The following is a 24,382-nucleotide window of genomic DNA, read 5'->3' as shown; positions in this document are numbered from 1 at the left end:
TGAAATTTCTTAATTGAGTCAGCTGGAGTCATCCCTGGCTCTTAGTCAGGAGAGCAATAAAAATATCTCACTCCAAAGGCAATCTGTTATTTGCTCTATATCAAAGAGATTGGGCTTAATATATACTTTATTTGGGCGAATCTTCTAAAGACCTCAGGCTAAAAGTAAAAGCTCTCCCCTCCTCCTCTACAGGATAGCTCTGGAGGTGCTGTTATTTCATTTTCAAATGTTCTTTATAGAAACCCTCCAGGCAGATATACTATAAAATCTACCACTTAATTCATTTATATTTCATGTAATATAAATTTCCATTACCCTTTGCACACCAACACATGTAAAGTTTAAAGCAGAATAAAAGTGGAAGTTTCTGTGGGATGCGTGTTTAGGGTATGCTTGGAGATTAGGACATTTATAAGTGTTTATAGACAATCTTTATTGCTGCTTTACTAATACAGGGTGGACACTATGTGCAGAATTATATATATATATATGTATATATATATATATATATATATATATACAGTTGCAGGAAAAAGTATGTGAACCCCTTGGGATTACGTGGAGTTTTGCATGAATTGGGCATAAAATGTGCTCTGAACGTCATCTAAGTCACAACAATAGAAGAACACAGTCTGCTGAACATAATACTACACAAACATTAGATGTTGTCATTGTTTAATTGACCATAACATGTAAACATTCACAGTGCAGGGAGGAAAAAGTATGTGAACCTTTGGACTTAATAACTGGTTGACCGTCCTTTGGCAGCAATAACCTCAACCAAACGTTTCCTGTACTTGCAGATCAGACCTGCACAACGATCTGGAGTAATTTTGGACCACTCCTCTTCACAAAACTGTTTCAGTGTAGCAATATTCTTGGGATGTCTGGTGTGAATCGCTCTCTTAAGGTCATGCCACAGCATTTCATTCGGGTTGAGGTCAGGACTCTGACTGGGCCGCTCCAGAAGGCGTATTCTGTGCTGTTGCAGCCATTGTTTTGTTGAATTACTTGTATACTTTGGGTCATTGTCCTGTTGGATCACCCATCCTCTGCGGAGCTTCAGTTGGCGGACAGATGGTCGTATGTTTTCCTGCAAAATGTCTTGATAAACTCTGGAATTCATTTTCCCATCAATGACAACAATCCGTCCAGGCCCTGAGGCAGCAAAGCAGCCCCAAACCATGATGCTCCCTCCGCATGTTTTACAGTGGGGATGAGGTTTTGATGTTGGTGTGCTGTGCCTTTTTTTCTGCACACATAGTGTTGTGTGTTCTTCCCAAACAACTCAATCTTGGTTTCATCTGTCCACAGTATATTTTGCCAGTAGTGCTGTGGAACATCCAGGTGCTCTTTTGCAAACTTCAAACGTGCTGCAACATTCTTTTTGGTCAGCAATGGCTTCCTCCGTGGTGTCCTCCCATGTACTCCATTCTTGTTTAATGTTTTCCTTATTGTAGATGTGTCAACAAAAATGTTAGCATGTGCCAGAGATTTCTGTAGGTCTTTAGCTGACACTCTGGGATTCTTCTTTACCTCATGCAGCATTCTGCGTTGTGCTCTTGCAGTCATTTTTACAGGACGACCATGCCTAGGGAGAGTAGCAACAGTGCTAAACTTTCTCCATTTGTAGACAGTCTGTCTTATCGTGGACACATGAACATCAAAGCTTTTGGAGATACTTTTGTAACCCTTTCCAGCTTCATTCAAGTCAACAATTCTTGATCGTAGGTCTTCTGAGAGCTCTTTTCTGCAAGGCATGGTTCACATCAGACAGTGCTTCTTGAAACCAGTAAACCCAAAACAGGTGTGTGTTTTTTAAGGGCAGGACAGCTGTCAGCAACACATCCAATATCATCACACTGATTGGAGTCAAGGTTGGCTCACTCCTGGCTCCAATTAGCTCTGGGAGAAGTCATTAAGCTAGGGCCTCACATACTTTTTCCTCCCTGCACTGTGAATGTTTATGTTATGTGCAATTAAACCATGGCAACATCTAATGTTTGCGTAGTATTATGTTCAGCAGACCGTGTTCTTCTATTGTTGTGACTTAGATGACGTTCAGAGCACATTTTATGCCCAATTCATGCAAAACTCCACGTAATCCCAAGGGGTTCACATACTTTTTCTTGCAACTGTATATATATATACAGTTGTGACCAAAATTATTCAACCCCCAATGCTGTAAAGGGGTTTAGGGACTATAGTGTACATTTGGAATTGTATTCAGAATCAAATCCTACAAGGACGTTGTAACTACCCAAATGCAACTAAAATGACATCAATTGTTTATGTAATACAGTAGTAAATGGTTCTTATGTGGTTTCTTCATTGCCACAATTATTCAACCCCTTAAAGACTACCACTCTGAAGAACAGAGGTTCATACAGGTGCTTTCCATCAGGTATTGAAAACACCTGTGGATGTCACCGAGCAGCAATCAAGCATAATAAGCACCAATTAGGCAGCTTTAAAATGACTGTGATACTCAGCTCCTTCTAGACATTTACTGGTGTGGTTACAAACATGGTGAAGGCAAGAGAATGGTCCAGGAAGACAAGAGAAGAGGTGATTTCTCTTCACAGGAAGGGCAATGGCTATAAGAAGATTGCAAAGATGTTAAACATACCAAGAGACACCTTAGGAAGCATCATTCGCAAATTCAAGGCAAAGGGCACTGTTGAAACGCTACCTGGTCGTGGCAGAAAGAAGATGCTGACTTCGACTGCTGTGCGCTACCTGAAGCGTAGAGTGGAGAGAAGTCCCCGTGTGACTGCTGAGGAACTGAGAAAAGATTTGTCAGATGTGGGTACAGAAGTTTCAGCCCAGACAATAAGACGCACACTGCGTAATGAAGGCCTCCGTGCCAGAACTCCCAGGCGTACCCCCTTGCTGTCTCCAAAGAATAAGAAGAGTCGACTGCAGTATGCCAAAAGCCATGTGGACAAACCACAAAAGTTGTGGGATAGTGTTCTGTGGACTGATGAAACAAAATTAGAACTGTTTGGGCCCATGGATCAACGCTATGTTTGGAGGAGGAAGAACAAGGCCTATGATGAAAAGAACACCTTGCCTACTGTGAAGCATGGTGGAGGGTCAATCATGCTTTGGGGCTGTTTTGCTTCTGCAGGTACAGGGAAGCTTCAGCGTGTGCAAGGTACCATGAATTCTCTTCAGTACCAGGAGATATTGGATGGAAACGTGATGCAGTCCGTCACACACCTGAGGCTTGGGAGACGTTGGACCTTTCAACAGGACAATGATCCCAAGCATACCTCCAAGTCCACTAGAGCATGGTTGCAGAGGAAAGGCTGGAACATTTTGGAGTGGCCATCGCAGTCACCAGACTTAAATCCGATTGAGAACCTCTGGTGGGACTTAAAGAAAGCAGTTGCAGTGCGCAAGCCTAAGAATGTGACTGAACTGGAGGCCTTTGCCCATGAAGAATGGGCGAAGATACCCGTAGATCGCTGCAAGACACTTGTGTCAAGCTATGCTTCACGTTTAAAAGCTGTTATAACTGTAAAAGGATGCTGTACTAAGTACTAAGATTGAATGTCACTTGGGGGTTGAATAAAACTGATAATGCTGTGAGCACAGAAAAGACATTTGTGGTTATTTCATTATAACTGTTATGTTATATTTGTCTGACCTACAAGTGCCTCTTTAATGTAAATGTAAGCAAGATGACTGAATGATCAAAAGCAATGTCAAACTGGCCAAAACACTCAATTTCAGTGGGGGTTGAATAATTTTGGTCACAACTGTATATATATATATATATATATATATATACACACATATATATATATATACACATATATATATATATATATATATATATATATATACACAGTTGTGTTCAAAATAATAGCAGTTTGTTGACAAAAGTAAATAAAGCTCAAAATCTTTCTAATAGCTTTTATTTCCATACACCCAAATGCATTGGGAACACTACACATTCTATTCCAAATCAAAACATACAGAAAAACATATCAAATTTGTGTTGTTCCTCTAAACAAATTGAAGAAAAGTGAATATTTGACTGTTCAAAAAAATAGCAGTGTTTTTATTCTTCTTTACAAAATCAAACATTCACTATATAAACTGAAAAATGTTTGAAGATTTTGCTTTCCTTTGAATCACTTAATTTATATTTAGTTGTATAAGCACTGTTTCTGAGAACTGCTGCACATCTGTGTTGCATGGAGTCAACCAACTTCTGGCACCTGTGAACAGGTATTCCAGCCCAGGATGATTGAACTACATTCCACATTTCTTCTCTATTTCTTGGTTTTGCCTCAGAAACTGCATTTTTGATGTCACCCCACAAGTTTTCTATTGGATTAAGACCTGGGGATTGGGCTGGCCACTCCATAACGTCAATCTTGTTGGTCTGGAACCAAGATGTTGCACGTTTATTGGTGTGTCGTTGTCTTGTTGGAACATTCATTTCAAGGGCATTTCCTCTTCAGCATAAGACAGCATGACCTCTTCAAGTATTCTGATGTATTCAAACTGATCCGTGATCCCTGGTATGCGATACATAGGCCCAACACCGTAGTATTAGAAACATCTGTGTACTGTGTACTGTGACCCCACAAAGTCCCACTGTTGAAAAAAAGACGCGCTGAAGAGGTTACAATTTGCCAAAGAGCACATCGACTGGCCTAAAGAGAAATGGCGCAACATTTTGTGGACTGATGAAAGTAAGATTGTTCTTTTTGGGTCTAGTGGCCAGAGACAGTTTGTCAGACGACCCCCAAACACTGAATTCAAGCCACGGTACACTGTGAAGACAGTGAAGCATGGTTGCGCAAGCATCATGATATGGGGATGTTTCTCATACTACGGTGTTGGGCCTATTTATCGCATACCAGGGATCATGGATCAGTTTGAATACATCAGAATACTTTAAGAGGTCATGCTGCCTTATGCTTAAGAGGAAATGCCCTTGAAATGGGTGTTCCAACAAGACAACGACCCCAAACACACCAGTAAACGTGCAACATCTTGGTTCCAGACCAACAAGATTGACATTATGGAGTGGCCAGCCCAATCCCCGGATCTTAATCCAATAGAAAACTTGTGGGGTGACATCAAAAATGCAGTTTCTGAGGCAAAACCAAGAAATAGAGAAGAACTGTGGAATGTAGTCAATCATCCTGGGCTGGAATACCTGTTCACAGGTGCCAGACGTTGGTTGACTCCATGCAACACAGATGTACAGCAGTTCTCAGAAACAGTGCTTATACAACTAAATATTAATTAAGTGATTAAAAGGAAAGCAAAATCTTCAAACATTTTTCAGTTTATATAGTGAATGTTTGTAAAGAAGAATACAAACACTGCTATTTTTTTGAACAGTCTAATATTCACTTTTCTTCAATTTTTTTTAGAGGAACAACACAAATTTGATCTATTTTTCTTCATGTTTTGATTTGGAATAGAATGTGTAGTGTTCCCAATGCATTTGTGTGTATGGAAATAAAAGCTATTAGAAGGATTTTGAGCTTTATTCACTTTTTTCAACACACTGCTATTATTATGAACACAACTGTATATATACAGGTGAAACTCAAAAAATAAGAATAGCGTGCAAAAGTTCATTTATTTCAGTAATGCAACTTAAAAGGTGAAACTAATATATGAGATAGACTCATTACATGCAAAGCAAGATAGTTCAAGCCGTGATTTGTCATAATTGTGATGATTATGGCTTACAGCTCAGGAAAACCCCAAATCCACAATCTCAGAAAATTAGAATATTACATGCAATCAATAAAACAAAGATTGTACATAGAACAATATCGGACCTCTGAAAAGTATAACCATGCAAATGTACTCAGTACTTGGTTTGGGCCCCTTTTGCAGCAATTACTGCCTCAATGTGGCGTGGCATGGAAGCTATCAGCCTGTGGCACTGCTGAGGTGTTATGGAAGACCAGGATGCTTCAATAGTGGCCTTAAGCTCTTCTGCATTGTTCGGTCTCATGTCTCTTATCTTTCTCTTGGCAATGCCCCATAGATTCTTTATGGGGTTCAGAGCAGGCGAGTTTGCTGGCCAATCAAGCACAGTAATCCCACGGTCATTGAACCAGGTTTTGGTGCTTTTGGCCATGTGGGCAGGTGCCAAGTACTGCTGGAAAATGAAGTCAGCATCCCCATAAAGCTTGTCTGCGGAAGGAAGCATGAAGTGCTCCAAAATCTCCTGGTAGACGGCTGCGTTGACTCTAGACTTAATGAAGCACAGTGGACCAACACCAGCAGATGACATGGCTCCCCAAATCAACACAGACTGTGGAAATTTCACACTGGACTTCAAGCATCTTGCAGTGTGTGCCTCTCCATTCTTCCTCCATACTCTGGGTCCTTGGTTTCCAAATGAGATGCGAAAGTTGCTCTCATCAGAAAAGAGGACTTTGGACCACTGAGCAACAGACCAGATCTGTTTTTCTTTAGCCCAGGTAAGATGCTTCTGATGTTGTTTGGTGTTCAGGAGCGGCTTGACAAGAGGAAGCCCATGTCCAGGATCCATCTGTGTGTGGTGGCTCTTGATTCACTGACTTCAGCCTCAGTGCACTCCTTGTGAAAGTCCCCAACACTTTTGAATGGCCTTTTCCTGACAATCCTCTCCAGGCTGTGGCCATCCCTGCTGCTTGTGCACCTTTTTCTTCCACACTTTTCCCTTCCACATAACTTTCTATTAATGTGCTTTGATACAGCACTTTGGGAACATCCAACTTCTTTTGTAATTACCTTTTGAGGCTTTCCCTCCTTATGGAGGGTGTCAATGATGGTTTTCTGCACAACTGTCAGGTCAGCAGTCTTTCCCATGATTGTGATTCCCAGTGAACCACACTGAGAGACCATTTAAAGGCTCAGGAACCCTTTGCAGGTGTTATGGCTTAATTATCTGATTAGAGTGGGACACTTTGAGCCTAGAATATTGCACCATTTCACAATATTCTAATTTTCTGAGATTGTGGATTTGGGGTTTTCATGAGCTATAAGCCATAATCATCACGATTATGACAAATCACAGCTTGAACTATTTTACTTTGCATGTAATGAGTCAATCTCATATATTAGTTTCACCTTTTAAGTTGCATTACTGAAATAAATGAACTGTTGCACAATATTCTCATTTTTTGAGTTTCACCTGTATATAAATTATTATTATTATTTTATATTTTTATATAATTGTTAGTGCTTCTGAGCATGATTACACTATAAAATTGAATACAAACTCTCAAATATCAACACTTGTAGCACTCTTTTGAGGGGAAGTTATGAGAAGTGTCTCTCCCCAAATGGCATATTGCACTAAACCTGTAGGTAAACAAGAGAACCAGAACCTTGCTAAGTGAGTTTGATTATATACAGTCAGGTCCATAAATATTGGGACATCGACACAATTCTAACATTTTTGGCTCTATACACCACCACAATGGATTTGAAATGAAACAAACAAGATGTGCTTTAACTGCAGACTGTCAGCTTTAATTTGAGGGTATTTACATCCAAATCAGGTGAACGGTGTAGGAATTACAACAGTTTGCATATGTACCTCCCACTTGGTAAGGGACCAAAAGTAATGGGACAATTGGCTTCTCAGCTGTTCTATGGCCAGGTGTATGTTATTCCCTCATTATCCCAATTACAATGAGCAGATAAAAGGTCCAGAGTTCATTTCAAGTGTGCTATATGCATTTGGAATCTGTTGCTGTCAACTCTCAAGATGAGATCCAAAGAGCTATCACTATCAGTGAAGCAAGCCATCATTAGGCTGAAAAAACAAAACAAACCCATCAGAGAGATAGCAAAAACATTAGGCGTGGCCAAAACAACTGTTTGGAACATTCCTAAAAAGAAGGAACGCACCGGTGAGCTCAGCAACACCAAAAGACCTGGAAGACCACAGAAAACAACTGTGGTGGATGACCGAAGAATTCTTTCCCTGGTGAAGAAAACACCCTTCACAACAGTTGGCCAGATCAAGAACACTCTCCAGGAGGTAGGTGTATGTATGTCAAAGTCAACAATCAAGAGAAGACTTCACCAGACTGAATACAGAGGGTTCACCACAAGATGTAAACCATTGGTGAGCCTCAAAAACAGGAAGGCCAGATTAGAGTTTGCCAAACGACATGTAAAAAAGCCTTCACAGTTCTGGAACAACATCCTATGGACAGATGAGACCAAGATCAACTTGTACCAGAGTGATGGGAAGAGAAGAGTATGGAGAAGGAAAGGAACTGCTCATGATCCTAAGCATACCACCTCATCAGTGAAGCATGGTGGTGGTAGTGTCATGGCGTGGGCATGTATGGCTGCCAGTGGAACTGCTTCTCTTGTATTTATTGATGATGTGACTGCTGACAGAAGCAGCCGGATGAATTCTGAAGTGTTTCGGACAATATTATCTGCTCATATTCAGTCAAATGCCTCACAACTCATTGGACGCTTCACAGTGCAGATGGACAATGACCCAAAGCATACTGCAAAAGCAACCAAAGAGGTTTTTAAGGGAAAGAAGTGGAATGTTATGCAATGGCCAAGTCAATCACCTGACCTGAATCCGATTGAGCATGCATTTCACTTGCTGAAGACAAAACTGAAGGGAAAATGCCCCAAGAACAAGCAGGAACTGAAGACAGTTGCAGTAGAGGCCTGGCAGAGCATCACCAGGGATGAAACCCAGCATCTGGTGATGTCTATGCGTTCCAGACTTCAGGCTGTAATTGACTGCAAAGGATTTGCAACCAAGTATTAAAAAGTGAAATTTTGATTTATGATTATTATTCTGTCCCATTACTTTTGGTCCCTTACCAAGTGGGAGGCAAATATGCAAACTGTTGTAATTCCTACACCGTTCACCTGATTTGGATGTAAATACCCTCAAATTAAAGCTGACAGTCTGCAGTTAAAGCACATCTTGTTCGTTTCATTTCAAATCCATTGTGGTGGTGTATAGAGCCAAAAATGTTAGAATTGTGCCGATGTCCCAATATTTATGGACCTGACTGTAGTTGGCAGCGACTCCACCCAGGACAGGGCCTCTGTGAACAGAAAGGGTTTCCAAGATGGAAAAAATAGTCAGTAATCTACACTAATCTAAAGTAATTGGGAGCAGAAGAGCTACAGCAACCAGCAGATAACATTAACCATAAGTATACAATTGCAACAAAAAGTATGTGAACCCCTTGGGAATACGTGGAGTTTTGCATGAAATGGACATAAAATGTGCTCTGAACGTCATCTAAGTCACAACAATAGAAGAACACAGTCTGCTGAACATAATACTACACAAACATTATATGTTGCCATGGTTTAATTGCACATAACATGTAAACATTCCCAGTGCAGGGAGGAAAAAGTATGTGAAGCTCTAGCTTAATGACTTCTCCCAGAGCTAATTGGAGCCAGGAGTGAGCCAACCTTGACTCCAATCAGTGTGATGATATTGGATGTGTTGCTGACAGCTGTCCTGCCCTTAAAAAACACACACCTGTTTTGGGTTTACTGGTTTTAAGAAGCACTGTCTAATGTGAACCATACCTCACAGAAAAGAGCTCTCAGAAGGCCTACGATCAAGAATTGTTGACTTGCATGAAGCTGGAAAGGGTTACAAAAGTATCTCCAAAAGCCTTGATGTTCATGTGTCCATGGTAAGACAGATTGTCTACAAATGGAGAAAGTTAGCACTGTTGCTACTCTCCCTAGGCGTGGTCGTCCTGTACAAATGACTGCAAGAGCACAGCACAGAATGCTGCATGAGGTAAAGAAGAATCCCAGAGTGTCAGCTAAAGACCTACAGAAATCTCTGGCACATGCTAACATTTTTTTGACACATCTACAATAAGGAAAACATTAAACAAGAATGGAGTACATGGGAGGACACCACGGAGGAAGCCATTGCTGTCCAAAAATAATTTTGCAGCACATTTGAAGTTTGCAAAAGAGCACCTGGATGTTCCACAGCACTACTGGCAAAATATACTGTGGACAGATGAAATCAAGATTGAGTTGTTTGGGAAGAACACACAACTATATGTTTGAAAAAAAGGCACAGCACACCAACATCAAAACCTCACCCCCACTGTAAAACATGGCGGAGGGAGCATCATGGTTTGGGGCTGCTTTGCTGCCTCAGGGCCTGGACGGATTGTTGTCATTGATGGAAAAATGAATTCCAGAGTTTATCAAGACATTTTGCAGGAAAACGTACGACCATCTGTCCGCCAACTGAAGCTCTGCAGAGGATGGGTGATGCAACAGGACAATGACCCAAAGCATGCAAGTAATTCAACAAAACAATGGCTGCAACAGCACAGAATACGCCTTCTGGTGTGGCCCAGTCAGAGTCCTGACCTCAACCCGATTGAAATGCTGTGGCATGACCTTAAGAGAGCGATTCACACCAGACATCCCAAGAATATTGCTACACTGAAACAGTTTTGTGAAGAGGAGTGGTCCAAAATTACTCCAGATCGTTGTGCAGGTCTGATCTGCAACTACAGGAAACGTTTGGTTGAGGTAATTGCTGCCAAAGGAGGGTCAACCAGTTATTAAGTCCAAAGGTTTACATACTTTTTTCCTCCCTGCACTGTGAATGTTTACATGTTATGTGCAATTAAACCATGGAAACATCTAATGTTTGTGTAGTATTATGTTCAGCAGACTGTGTTCTTCTATTGTTGTGACTTAGATGACGTTCAGAGCACATTTTATGCCCAATTCATGCAAAACTCCACGTAATCCCAAGGGGTTCACATACTTTTTCTTGCAACTGTATGGATGCACACCAGCATAGAAATAATACAAACTTTATATAAGAAGAAATTAATAATAGTACATACATCCATTGTGCATCAAGTATTATCAGGAAAAGGCCAAATAGCAGTCCTGGTGTAATTGCGCACATCTACCAGGGTATATACAGGTATAGTTATTATACCTCCAGATGAATGTTGCAGCAATGCCCAGTTGTAGGGCACCTGAGGATGTGTCAAAGACCTAAAGACAAAATCAGTGGTCATGGGGGAATCCTCCAATGGTCTGACCAGCCTGGAATGGGACTTCTCACGGACAGGAAATATGGTGTGATATTGGAACTCAGAGTCAGCCTATCTACCCTGCGCTTTTTTCCCTCCCTATTAGTTTCTAAAATAGCAAGAGCAGTATATAAACTATATTGCAATAAACAGATTCACTTACTAATATACAACAAGGTGACTGCTACATACATAAAGTAGCAAAGACCTAGCTATCTGGCATTGTGCACGTGAAATAATAACAAAGACAGGGCAGAGATTTTTGGTCTGTCACAAGGATTTAAATGTACACTCAGCAACTGCAGTTAAACTATTAGATCATAGGAATACTTGCATAAAAGTCTCTTCTGGTCCAGGATCTAGCAACATGGACAGGACATGTGGCTGAGGCTTTCTCTCTCTCCTCTTCCTCCTTCCAGGGTTTCAAAGCCAACAAAACATGGTCATGAAGTGCATATATACAGTAATACATAGGCATTTACAAATTCAGAGAGTGGAGGGCAACAGATCCGTACTCATGTTTATCTGAGAAGACAGTCTGAGATTTTTGAGCTTCAGGAACACTGTGTTAAGCACAGGGATGCTATCAAAGTACTAGCAAGCATGATCAAAGGTAGATCTACTCATAGAAAGGGGGATGTAAAGTAAAAATGTGAATAGTATATACCAATGTGATTCCCCCCATACACCATACTTCACAGTACTTGGACATATAAATGACTAGTCAGAGCATTTTGAAACTCCTCTTGTATTGTACAGTCTAGCCCCAGTGGTATTAAAATATGTTACACATGGAGTAGTATGCTTGATGATTGTGACTTGTAAGAGCCAAAAACAGCCTAGTATTGCTTGTTGTCATTGAGTTTTTTAAACACATTCCAGTAAACTATACCCAGGAGACCAGCCTGTTATTAAACCCTTTGTGAAACTCATATGCCACTGATCCGTGATATGGACATAGGGATATGGGGATTATAGTGGCTTATTGCTTTCTCTAAAGTTCAAACAGCCCTTCTCATAAAAAAACATGCTCAGCAGGTCATAAATGATAAAATAAAGCAAAACATCAATCTGTGACAATGACAATGCCAAGGACATTTCAGGTTTTCTTATTTGTTTAGTTACTCTCTAAACAGTGCAGCTGTAAACATGCTTTTACTTGGGCAAGCCATTCATCTGTACATCTGGAATAATTTTTAAATATAAATCTGTTGTCTATTTTAAAATGGTAACTCTCTCCGGTGTTTAAAAGCAGACACAGGATGGCTATTCAAATGTCCCATGAGTCCCCAAGCCAGGTTTGCTGTTTTATGCAAAACTCTGCTTCAGTAGAAGGAGTTGAGCTTTGGCTGTGTCTGTCTGCAAGTTTGTTATTGTGTTGGGCTGTATTAGTTACCAACTATAAAGTGGCGGAGGTAGGAAGGAGCAAGTCAGAGCTCAATTATTATTATTATTATAATATAAGATTTATATAACGCTAACAGTTTGCTCAGCGCTTTACAATATAATGGGAAACAATACAGCAAAAATACAGTTCAATACAAGAGGGATGGGAGGGCCCTGCTCTTCGGAGTTTACAATCTAGGAGGGAGGGGCTAGTGGTACAAAAGGTAGTAACTGTGGGAAATGGACTGGTAGGAAGAGTAGAAGATTCCATTATTAGCTGACGCCAGGATAGGCTTCCCTGAAGAGATAGGTTTTCAGAGATCGCCTAAAAGTGAGCAGAGTAAGCGATAGTCTGATAAATTGGGGTAGAAAATTCCAGAGGATGAGGGAAGCTCTGGAGAAGTCCTCGAGATGAGCATGGGAGGAGGAGACAAGGGAGCTAGAGAGCAGGAGGTTGTGCGAGGAGCGGAGAGTACGGTTTGGATGATATTTGGAGACAAGATCAGTGATGTAATTTGGGGCAGAGTTATAAATGACTTTATATGTTATTGTTAATGTTTTGAATTGTATCCATTGGGCAATGGGAAGCCAGTGGAGGGATTGGCAGAGAGGGGTGGCTGATACAGAACGGTTAGTAAGGTGGATGAGTCTGGCAGCAGCATTCATGACAGACTGAAGAGGGGATAGCCTGCGATTAGGTAGGCCAATGAGGAGGTAGTTACAATAGTCAAGGCGAGAGATAACCAGGGAGTGAATAAGTTGCTTAGTGGTTTCCGAGGTTAGGAACGGGCGTATCTTGGAGATGTTGCGGAGGTGAAGTCTACAAGATTTAGACAGTGATTGGATTTGGGGCTGAAAGGACAGATGGGAGTCTAGGATTACACCTAGTACCCTGGCATGAGGGGAGGGACTGATGATTGTGTTATTGATCGTGATGGAGAAGTCAGGGGAGGGGGCACGGGCTGGAGGGAATACTAAGAGTTCAGTTTTGGAAAGATTGAGTTTGAGGAAGTGGAATGACATCCATGCCGATATGTCACTTAGTAGGTTAGTAATGCGAGAGGAGACTGAAGGGGTGAGGTGAGGGGTAGAAAGATAGATTTGTGTGTCATCAGCATAGAGATGGTACTTTAAATGCTGAAGGCAAAGACCTGAAGTCTTGGGAGGAGGGACAATCTGAAAGAAGAACACTGGTCCTCTGCATTGAGATCCTCTTTGCGTTGCAGTACCTCACCCAGGCCTAGTTCCTCAGGATGAATACCTGCAAGGCCAACACTAGGGCAGTGTTTTACTTCATTTGAGGTTCCAAAATGGACATAGTAAAAGGGGCAGTCATGGTCATGGAGCCCCTCACATGCATTAGGGGCATGCCTGATATTGCAACTCAGTTGAGGGTATTCTTTGTGTGCAACTACATCTGAAGGACCTTAATAGATTGAACAGTGGACTCTTTTTTCTTCCTGTCCCTTTGGAGGTTCCTTGGATGGGACAAATGGTAAAACTGCATCCCCTATAATTGGGACACTCCCTGATATTACTTGGGCAATTTTAAGTTTATCTAGGAGCAGGGGCTACATGGAGTCATGTCCAGCTTGTGGAAACCAAAGACTGTCTATAAGTGGATTGGATACAAAGGCACTGTGGAGTCTGTTCCACTCTTTCCTCTAGCCACCTGCAAGGTGGTCTGGAGGAATGTTTCAAACAGCCTCACCAACAGGCACAACGATCTGGTATGGATGTCAATCCAATGTGGTTTGCATTTGAGGATTTTCATGCATGCCAGAATCCTGAGAAAATACAGGCACTGCCCTATATGAATGTCTTCTGAGGGTGTCCCTTTGCAAAGAACCTGTTGAAGGACCTGGAAACACAATTCAAAGATTTTGTAGCACAGATAGCCATCACCCACGTTGGAGTAGTGAATGGGCTATTATGTGGTGCATTTACTCAAGAGGACATTGATGGTGTATGGCAGGTGGTGTGTTGCTTTAAGGATTCTTTGTGATGCACCAGAAAGCACCTCATCCAATAGATGGAGAGGATGTCCATTGAGGACTGTTGCAGACTAATCTACTGTCTGCTGAGAGACTATAGCCTAATGGACTTTATGGATGAAGAGTATGTCTGAAAAGATTTCCCCTTCCCCCACTCTCCCTTGTGTCTTTGACCTTCAATAAAGCTTAGGCCTGTGGACTCTTTTCCCTTCCCTTATCCTTCCTTCCTATCCCCAATCTCACCCAATGCTTGTTGAAATGTAGCATGTGCTTGGCAGTGTTTATAATCAGGCACGTCATATCCGACATTGCTCCGTTAGGTATTGCAGTGATACCTTAGAGTCCACATGATGCTTATGGGGTAAAGCGGCGTCATGCATGATGTCATGATTCAGGGAACTTTGCTTCACACAGCACATTAGTCATCATTCCGCTGAATGAAAGTAATTTATTTGTGTGACCAGAACTGTATTGTTATGTGATGTATTTATGAGCTGTGTCGCAGTGCAGGAGAGAATGTACCTCAATAACGTATTTGTTTTTTATATATTTTTTGCTCAAATATCTGTATTTATTAAAATCTTTTAGAATACAAAAAGCATAAAAAGCATAGGAAGTAATGGAAATCATCAGTATTGTCAACCAGCATCATCAATCTGTCTCCCAAACAAATTACAATCCAAATGTCCAAAAGAGAGAAAATGTATGGCAAGAGAAAATATTATTAATGTTTTCCCATGAAGAAAAGAAGAAGGGGGAAGGGGGGGTGGGGAAGAGAGTGAAGCCAGGAAAGTTACAGTTAGCATAGTTCAGAAAACGGTCACAAAGACAGATAAATACATTTACCACAAATGGAACAATCTGGCAATACAAGGCAGCCTATGTAAAGAAAGGAACAATAAAGTTAACACAAAAAAAATCAGTAAAAGCTTGGTTTCATACCCTAGAGTTTATTAGGTTAAAACATATTTTATGGTTAATTTATTAAAGGCTGAAATGAAAAACTAACAAAAGCAGCAAGCAAAGTCAATTCATGAACAGCCAGTGGTGCTTAAGAAACATTGCACTGCATTACTAAAAGCATTCTCTCTCAAAAGTTTACTTTAAATCAGAGTTCTATATAATCCACTGAGGCCTGGTTCATCATAGGTTTTATTGTGTTTCTGGTAACAACTGCACGCTCTTATAAATTATTGTGCTTGATTAGATTATGTTATGTAACCTCTGTCTCATGCTCCATGTAGATGAGGCTACATTGGGCTCAGAGGGCAGCCCGTTGAAGGACCATGGAATGCACAGGGCAAGCTTAGAATAGTTAATGTTAGTTAGTATCTATTCCTGATTATACTGTATATTGAAACATTTATAGCACAAGAAAACCTTTGCGGTTATATCAGGCCAACGTCTTTATGTGGATCATTAGCCTTTCACTGAATAAGATGCAGAAGTAGTTACCTCAATAGATTATTTATAGGTGCAGTTTATGTTACCTGTAGTTTTTAGCCAGTTGTGAACACTACTACATAGGCACAACAGAAATTTAGGTAGTGAAGTACATAGGACTTACTGTACTGTACATAGCATCTTGTCTTTTTTCTCCACTTCTTCTCCCCCCTATTAATCGCTTTTTTTAAAAAATGTATTTCTCCTTATTAAACCTTAGTTATTTACCCTTAGTTTCTCATAATCAGCCCTAATTGCAGCATTCTTCCCTTTCTCCACTTTACTATTATTTTCCTGATTTTTCATTCATTTATTTATTTATTTATAACCTTTAATATATAAACTTTTTTTTTTTTTTTGCAAAATGCAACATTGGAAAAGAAACTCTTTTTGTAATTTTGCAAATAACTCTGCAATACTTCGTACCACAACCAAACTTTTAAGTGTAATTTAATTGGGACAAGTAACAGAATAAAATGTATACTTGTCATATACAAACACAATACCTTTTTTAAGCTAACACTGATCAAGATTTAAAAAAATGCATTCTTAGGTTTGCAGAAAAATTAAGAATATTTTTGCAAGACAGTATCACCATAAAAAAGCCTAATTTGTCCCAGAAATATATATTGATTATTTTGTAATCACAAAGTTATTGCCAAATGAATAGGCCTATATCAAAAATGTAAAGATTGCTCTGTTCCATTAAATGTACAGGTGTGAGAGCTGAAATGCTTAAGTAATACTAGAAGTATTTTTTTTTTTGTTAGAATAAAAAAGAAGTTATACTTACCTACTCTGTGCAACGATATTGCACAGAACGGTCCTATACCTGTACTTTAGCGGACCTGCACAGGCAATGTTTGCTCCTACTTCTTCGTGGCCCCTCAGCAAGCCAGCTGCTAAGGGGGCAGCTGCGCAGGCATGCCCCCAAGTGACACACACAGCACCAGCAAGCCATGCCCTTGTGGTGCTACAAACAGGACAGCTGTGGAACAGTGAGTCAGGTAAGTATTTGGGGATAGTGGGGAGTAGGAACAGATAGTGAGGTGTCTTTTACATTAATGCGGGGAATACATTAAAGTGGAACTTCACCCCAAAGGGGAAGTTCCACTTTTCCCCCTGTTCACCCATATTTGGAATGTTTTTTGGGAGAGGGGAAGTGGGTACCTAATTTTAACAGGTACGCACTCCCACTTCCACTCAGACCGCCTAGGTGATCTGAGTGGAAGGTATTCCCCCCCTTCTTCCCCCACAGCCTCTTGGAACAAGTCAGAGGACCAAGTAGACTGTGGGACTATTTACAGGGTGCAGCGTGGCTCGAACATGCTCAGTGAGTGGCCAGCTGCAAAGTCGCAAGGAGTCACAGTTGGCTGCCCACAGTTAAGATGCTGGTGCCTGGACCTGAAGACAGGGAAAAGAGCCAGGTTGGGTGAGGACATCACTGAATACTGGGATGGGTAAGTGTGTGTTTTTTAAAAGTCAGCAGCTGCAGTATTTGTAGCTGCTGACTTTTAGATTTTTCTTTACAGGGTGAAGATATTCTTTAAGGTGAAAAAATAAACTTTAGAACCACTTTAAGTTTACTGTTGTTGCAACATTTACTTATACTTTATATTGGGGCATTTCTTTAATCATGTATACATTGTCTATATATAGTGTGTTGTTGTCTATGTATTTTTATTTTCAAGCTGTAGTTAAAATTTTTTAAAATAAAACAATTTTTTTCACCTTAAAAAAAAACAAAAACAGATTTGTATTCCCTTTAACTTAGTAGCTCAGAATCGACCCATTATATTTGATGCATCATCCATATATATTAAATTAACTTATTAAGTCCTTTACATAGCTTTGTACTGTTTAGTAAACTTGACAAAATGGGGTTTATTTACTAAAGCTGGAGAGTCCAAAATCAGACTCCCTTCTGCATAGAAACCAATCAGCTTCTAACCTCAGCTTGTTCAATGAAGCTTTGGCAATGAAACCTGATTGGTTTCTATGCAGAAGTGAGTCTGATTTTGGACTCTCCAGCTTTAGTAAATAAACCCCAATATGTCTAGGTTGATGGATGATCTTGAGATTATATTTCTAAAAGGAATGCACAGTTAATGAACTGTAACGCGTTGTATTTTACAACCATCCTAGGATTACTGCTGTTTTCTTATATACAATCAAAAAGCAGTGTTTCGTAGAACAGCTTCATGTGGCCAAATATATCATGTTAAATTAAAAAAAAAACTGAAAATATTGGAGATGGAATACATGGTATAGACTGCACATATATGTAAAATACCTGGTTAGCAGGCAGGATTAAAGAACAGCCACTCAAACATGATTTCTGATTTTTTGGTGAAGTATGGTAAGATTGGATCCCCTGCAGCTTCTTTCCAGTTGTCCTCATATTGCCTATGGGGAATCAATTAGAGAATTCTCCCTTTTAAACAATTATTTCAAGTAATATACGGAGAACACCTAGTCTGGTGACAGCAAGTAGATCAACTGAAAAGACAAGCTCTCAGTCATGGCCATGCCTTGGTGACTAATATACCTGTCAGGGATCCTGACAGCAATGAAGAGTAAGCAGGTGACCCAAAACCTGAAGGGTTCCATTCTAAGTGGAGAACGCCCTTTACAGCTGAAGTGATGAAAGTTGGTTAGGTAACTGTTGGATATTATTGTCACTTTTTCTTCTATATAATCTGTCACATATTTATGTCATACTGTCTGTGATACTGTTTTATCTTTAATTTGAGCTTTTGTGTGGCTTTTCAGAATGACTATCGTAAGCTGTCTATGCAATGCAAGGACTTTGTGGTTGGTGTTCTTGACTTGTGTCGGGACTCTGAAGAGGTGGAAGCAATCCTAAATGGAGATGTGGATGCTGAGCCTGTGGAATCTCAGAGACACAGACCGTCACTGAGCCGAGTTAAGTTGGCTATAAAATACGAAGTCAAGAAGGTACGTGTACTTTATACTATATTATCTTCAGTCAGTCCAACTTATATAAAGTATTTGATTCTGAAACAAACAGTAATTCTGAAAATATTTAGTTACCAATAGACACATAATATATATAGGTAATAGTGATTTAAAAAATAGAGTTTTCCAAACTTTTCACTAAATATATATATATAGATTATATATATATTCAGTCACTAGTATAGGACAGAATTTGGACAGTTGTGCCTGCCTAGACAGCTTGTGCTCCTACATAGTGTTCCAAAGGGACTAAATGGTGTATGATCGGCTTAGTGGTGAAGTACCCAAATGGGTACTTCTTGTACATGTTTCTGATCTTCCAGACACATCTATAGCAAGACCAGACTTAAGCTGGCTATAGATGGATCATATTTTGGCTGGTTCAGCAGGGATCGGCCGAAATCCGATCCATCTATGGGCAGGCTGATTGTACCCAAGTAGATCCATCATGTTGGATTCTTAGCATGCGATTACTGCCAGCAGCTTTGAAAGAGGGTATCTACAAGTAAAAGAAGAATTATAGAGTTATAGTAAAGTTTATTTACTTGCCTGGTATTATAACCCCCTTTCCCCAAGTTGTACAGTGTAGTAACATATTTCTGGCTGGCCACAAGCACCACCTTTGAAATACTTCCCTCTAGGTAATTCAGCATCTTTCAACACAAGATATTTAATACAAGATACAAGCTTTTAATACAAGAACAGTGAGATCTAGACACAAGACTTTGTTCATTTGCCACTGACAGCTCTGACACCTTAAAAGTAAGTGTGTGGATATCCAGGTTCTATACAGTGTTAAGTATTAGGTTAGGGATTTGTGTTGGGTTAAGAGTTTAAGAGTTAAGTGTAAAGTAAAAAAAGTATTTTCATGTTAAGTGAAGGACTGAGTTTTACAATTCCAGTGAAGTGTTAAAGAGTTACATTTCAGCGTCGAGTGCTAGGATTCAGGTAGGGAAGAGAGTTAAGTGCCAGAGTTATTCTTGTTTACAATGTTGAGAGCCCTGCAATATACTGGAGCCAAAAACTAGTTTGTAATGTTCCTTAGGACAGAATTGCCCGCTAGCCATGTTTGAAAGTTTCAAGGCTTTTCCAACTTTCTAGATCAGAGCTACAAGGCTTCGATGGAATGTCCCTACCTCAGGTCACCAAATAGGACCATTGTTAAGGACCCACACAGATTTACAGCAATGCCTTGAATTGCAAGTACAGTCTATATGATAAGCCCGTATTTATTATGCTTAAGTACATGCACTGAATGTCAAATTCAAACCTAACACATATCATTTTTTATAGGCCTTTAAAAACAAAGAAACAGTTAATGCTTGTGATAAAGAACTGACATTTTTCTTGTTTCTATCCAAAAACTATTGTGCATTAAGAGATTAGTGTGAGGTTTTATAATGTAATTTGTTATTTAAAACAATTAGATTGTCCATGTTCGGGCTTTTGCACTCATGAGCCATGCTCCTCAAAGTAAAATCAGACAACATTTTAGCACTTTTCAGAAAATTTTACACTTATGGGAATGATTCTACTAAGACCACGCTATTTCTAAGAAGGCTAAAAATTTAGGAGGTAATCTTTGCAAATGATCAAGGAATGTAAATTTTGTTGTTAAACAGGGTATATGCTGTATCTATTCAGAAATGAATATTGAAATAAGCATTTATTTATGGTGTACTATTAAAGGAGAGCTGCTTTTTTTCTTATGTTATATAGCAGGGGAGCACATCCACTCTTTAACCCATTTACACCCAGACCCAGGGGAAGTGACCTCAGCAGTATACCTTGAGTGCGTCGCCCCCAGGGGGAACTAGCATACTCTCTCCTACCTGTGGGGACACTTGCAGGGGGCATCCAGGCTTAATTGGTACCTTACACCAATGGACCCTGCATTGCCCCTTTCACACAAGTTTTGTTTCCAGAAGATCTAGAGGTTAGAGGAACAAAGAGTCCACACCAGGAATGTCTTTAAACAGTTTACTGAATCAATAGAAACAAATAAATGTACATATTTTACCCATACCATGAAGATGACAGCACAACGCTTGATGTTATAAACAATTCTGTGTTGAATGATAGGACAGAAGAGATGAGAGGCTCATACCTACAAGGGGGGTGTCCCATGTCCCAGCATCCCTAGGCAGGTGGATGTTAGTAGTTCCTTAATGCAAGTCCCTTAACTTTTTCCTGCATCCCCCCAATGAGAACACTACACAGTTCACTGCTGTAATACTGACACTCAGTGGCTGAATATCTCCTTGCCATGGGAACTCTGCCATACAAATGCGTTAGCCTTCATCCCCCCCCCCCCTTTTTGATTTACCTGTAACCCTGTTTGGATTATGGTTACTTATGCCTGTTATACAATCATTTTGTGAGTATATTTCCTTATTAATAAAATTAGTCACTATTTATTGAGATAATGCGCAAGGTTTGTGCGCTCTTTCTTTCATCTTCCTCTATAGTTAGGGAATGTTGCCTGACTCCTAAGTACAATTTTTCCTTTGTTTGATTTTGTATCTATTTGCTTCTATAAATCTATAGAGCCAAATGTATACTTCCTTTCCTCCTTCGTCTACCACTTCATGGCATACACCTTCTACCCCTGTCAACAGGGTAGGCTTAGTATCACACTAACAAAATCAGATGTCTTAGCCACACAAAGATTGCCAAGGGCAAAGAGGTTGAATGAGACAAGTTGCACTCCCTGTTAGCTAACCTAGAACTGATGGCTAGAAGAAAGGGAGCCAAGTGCCACCCTTGTTTTTTAGCAGTGTGCATCTAGGTGCATGGTGCCAGAGTGGATTACCTAAAAACGCAGTACACTATTCCAGTTACAAACATTTTCATTTTTTTAGGGATATTAAGTGGCCCCAGGAGGCTGACAAGGTGCCAGTCTGAAACCTGTTATTATACAAGGGAATGTATGAATGGCTGTGTGCCATCCCAGCAGCCCTGTCATGCAGGCCACAGGCTATGTTGGTTACACAGAAATCCAGCCTCTAGTTTGATAACAATATAGAGATTAGTACATTGTAAATGCACACATGTTTGCAATGCAGTACATATATGCACATAATACGTTGGGTGGATATATAACGTCAGCATGCTCTTGTGGACTGAAGATCCCTAGACAACATTTCTAGTTTCTAGTCATTTGTATTCCTACTGAAAGAAGGCTGTTTTTTGGCATTAATCAGCAAAGTGCCAGCATTATCTTAAGTATTCAATAACATGGTAAGGTAAACTTGTTCTTCCAAAAAAGAAAGCTTATATACAACCTAGCTTTATCTAGTGTGTGCATCAGATAACAAGTTAAAATAGCGCCCTCTTCAACAATAAAATTGATAAGGACGTTTTTTTTCTGATCACCATATCCTAAGAAACATGTTTTATAGACAAGACTTGTATATACAAGCACAAAAAGGCTTTTGTTGCAAGACTCTATTTGTGTCTTTTATCACACACACAAATGGAGCCAGAAAGACATAATTATATTTCTTTGTTAGTTGTTAGATTTATTAGATAATGTTAACCAGTGCTCAGGTAAAAAAAACCCTTTCGAACAAAAATATTAACTAAAATTCATGACCCTTACGGGAGAGGTGTCAAGCTTGGTAGAGTCTTCCCTTGAACCTGATAGGATGCATCAATCTTTTCAAGATAATGCTCCTACCTAAATTCAATTATATTTTTTGGAACTGCCTGGTGTGGGTGCAAGCCCCATATTTCAGGGATATGGATCACCATGTAGGCTCTTTTATATGGAATGGCGCTCTCCCTCATCTGGTTAAATCTACATTACATCTCCCCCTTCATCTAGGAGGTCTGGCCCATCCAAAATTTGAAGTTTAATATTGGGTGGCGATGCTAGTGATGGTCTACTGGTGGTTTGTGGGTTTAAGGTCCAACAATGTTGTTTGTCTGGAGGCGGCATATCTGGACTCCTTGGCTGGCCTCTTTGGGGGATTCCCTCTTTTTAACACTTTTGCTCTATCTCTGATCCCCAAATATGGGCACAGTATGGCATTAAAACTTTACCTGATATTATGTTCTCCGGATTCCTGCTGCCTTTTCCCCAGCTTTCTCATCTGTTCCACATGACACAAGGGATGTTGTTTTGCTACTTCCAGTTACAACACACGACCAGTGTGCAGTTTTCACAGCCACCTATCCACCAGGCCGACCCTATTGAGGAGCTGATATCCCGGGAGATTTACAAAAACTTTTATCTTACCTTTATGGGGCACTACTGTGTGTGGACTCTCCCAAAATAGACCAAATTTGGTAACTCTGGAAGGATGATATCCCCTCCCTAGATAAGGAAATTTGAAGGATTGTCTAGCATTTTTGCACAGGATTTACTATACACCTGTGAAGCTCTACAGGATGCACCCAGAACGGGACCCTACTTGTACCCACTTCCGGTCACACCTGTGAATGTATTTGCATAGTTTCTGGGTATGCCCCAAGATCACTCCCTTTTGGTCTGACGTTTTTGAACTGAATAATTTTTGATTGCAAATGTCTCTGCCTGTTTCACCTGAACTGGCCTTGCTTGGTATTCATGAGGATGAGCAACACTCTCACCATCTGAAACTGTTAATATCTTATCTATTATATTATGCTAAGAAAGAAATACTGTTGAAGTGGACCTCGGCAGAGCCCCCTTGCTGTGTCATCCTGGGAGGCCATGATTGATGCCGCTCTCCCTATGTATAAATGTACTTATATGAATCATGGGTGTCCATTGACATATGACAAGGTGTGGCTCCCCTGGATGTCATGGTAATGGGGTTCATGGTTGGGCTCATGTCTGGTTTCTGGGCTCTTCACAAATAGGAGATATGGTGAGGGAATTTTTAATCCTGCCCCCCTCCTCCCCATCCCATCCACCTCCCAAACCCCCCTTTTACCCTGCTGTATCTATTCCTGTGGGTTCAATGAACCCTGGCCTTTTCCTGGGAATTGCATGTGACACAATACTGTTCATTGTGGAGTTAGGAATACTTAACTGGATCCTCTGTTTATCTGCAGTGATATTGTTCATCTGGAATGTTTCCATTACTTTGGTTTTATGCTCACCATGTCAATAAGCTTTGAATGCATTCTATTGTACTGTATTGAACTTTTTCAATAAAGCACTCCTGCTTTGTACAAAAAAAAAAAAATTCATGACCCTTCACAATGCATCACAATAAATCTCAAACACACCCCAGCAGCTGGAAAAACCTATCCCCCCTGGATAGGTGAAACTGATTTGATGTACAATACCAGTGTTACATACACAACCCTCAATCATGTGTAATAAGGCATATAATATTATAAATCAGTCATGTCACAAAGATAATATAACCAGTGACAATGTGTGAGAGAGTAACTGCAGTAACTCGGGATGCTGCTCCCTTGTTTTTTCTCTGCCGACAGGGTGACTATAATCTATAACCAGCCTTCAGCGGTGCCAGAAGCTTTCAAATGGTGCTTATAACCAGTGACAATGCAATATAAAACCACAATGAT

General features: G+C 40.3%; 1 protein-coding gene across 1 annotated transcript in view; it reads left to right on the top strand.

Moving 5' to 3' along the window:
• TRPC3 (transient receptor potential cation channel subfamily C member 3) overlaps positions 1–24,382 on the top strand; it is a 326,064-nt gene that overhangs the window by 133,830 nt on the left and 167,852 nt on the right. Inside the window, exon 3 of the mRNA XM_089672160.1 lies at positions 18,653–18,838. Coding sequence (XP_089528286.1) covers positions 18,653–18,838 — 186 coding nt within the window. The remainder of the gene's footprint in view (positions 1–18,652; positions 18,839–24,382) is intronic.

Source organism: Staurois parvus, unplaced genomic scaffold (assembly GCF_062004578.1).
Source record: "Staurois parvus isolate SC_StPar_1 unplaced genomic scaffold, SC_StPar_1.0 ptg000122l, whole genome shotgun sequence".
In the NCBI taxonomy this organism is placed as follows: Eukaryota; Metazoa; Chordata; class Amphibia; order Anura; family Ranidae; genus Staurois; species Staurois parvus.
The sequence above is the reverse complement of the archived record's forward strand: the minus strand, read 5'-3'. Positions and strand labels throughout refer to the sequence as shown.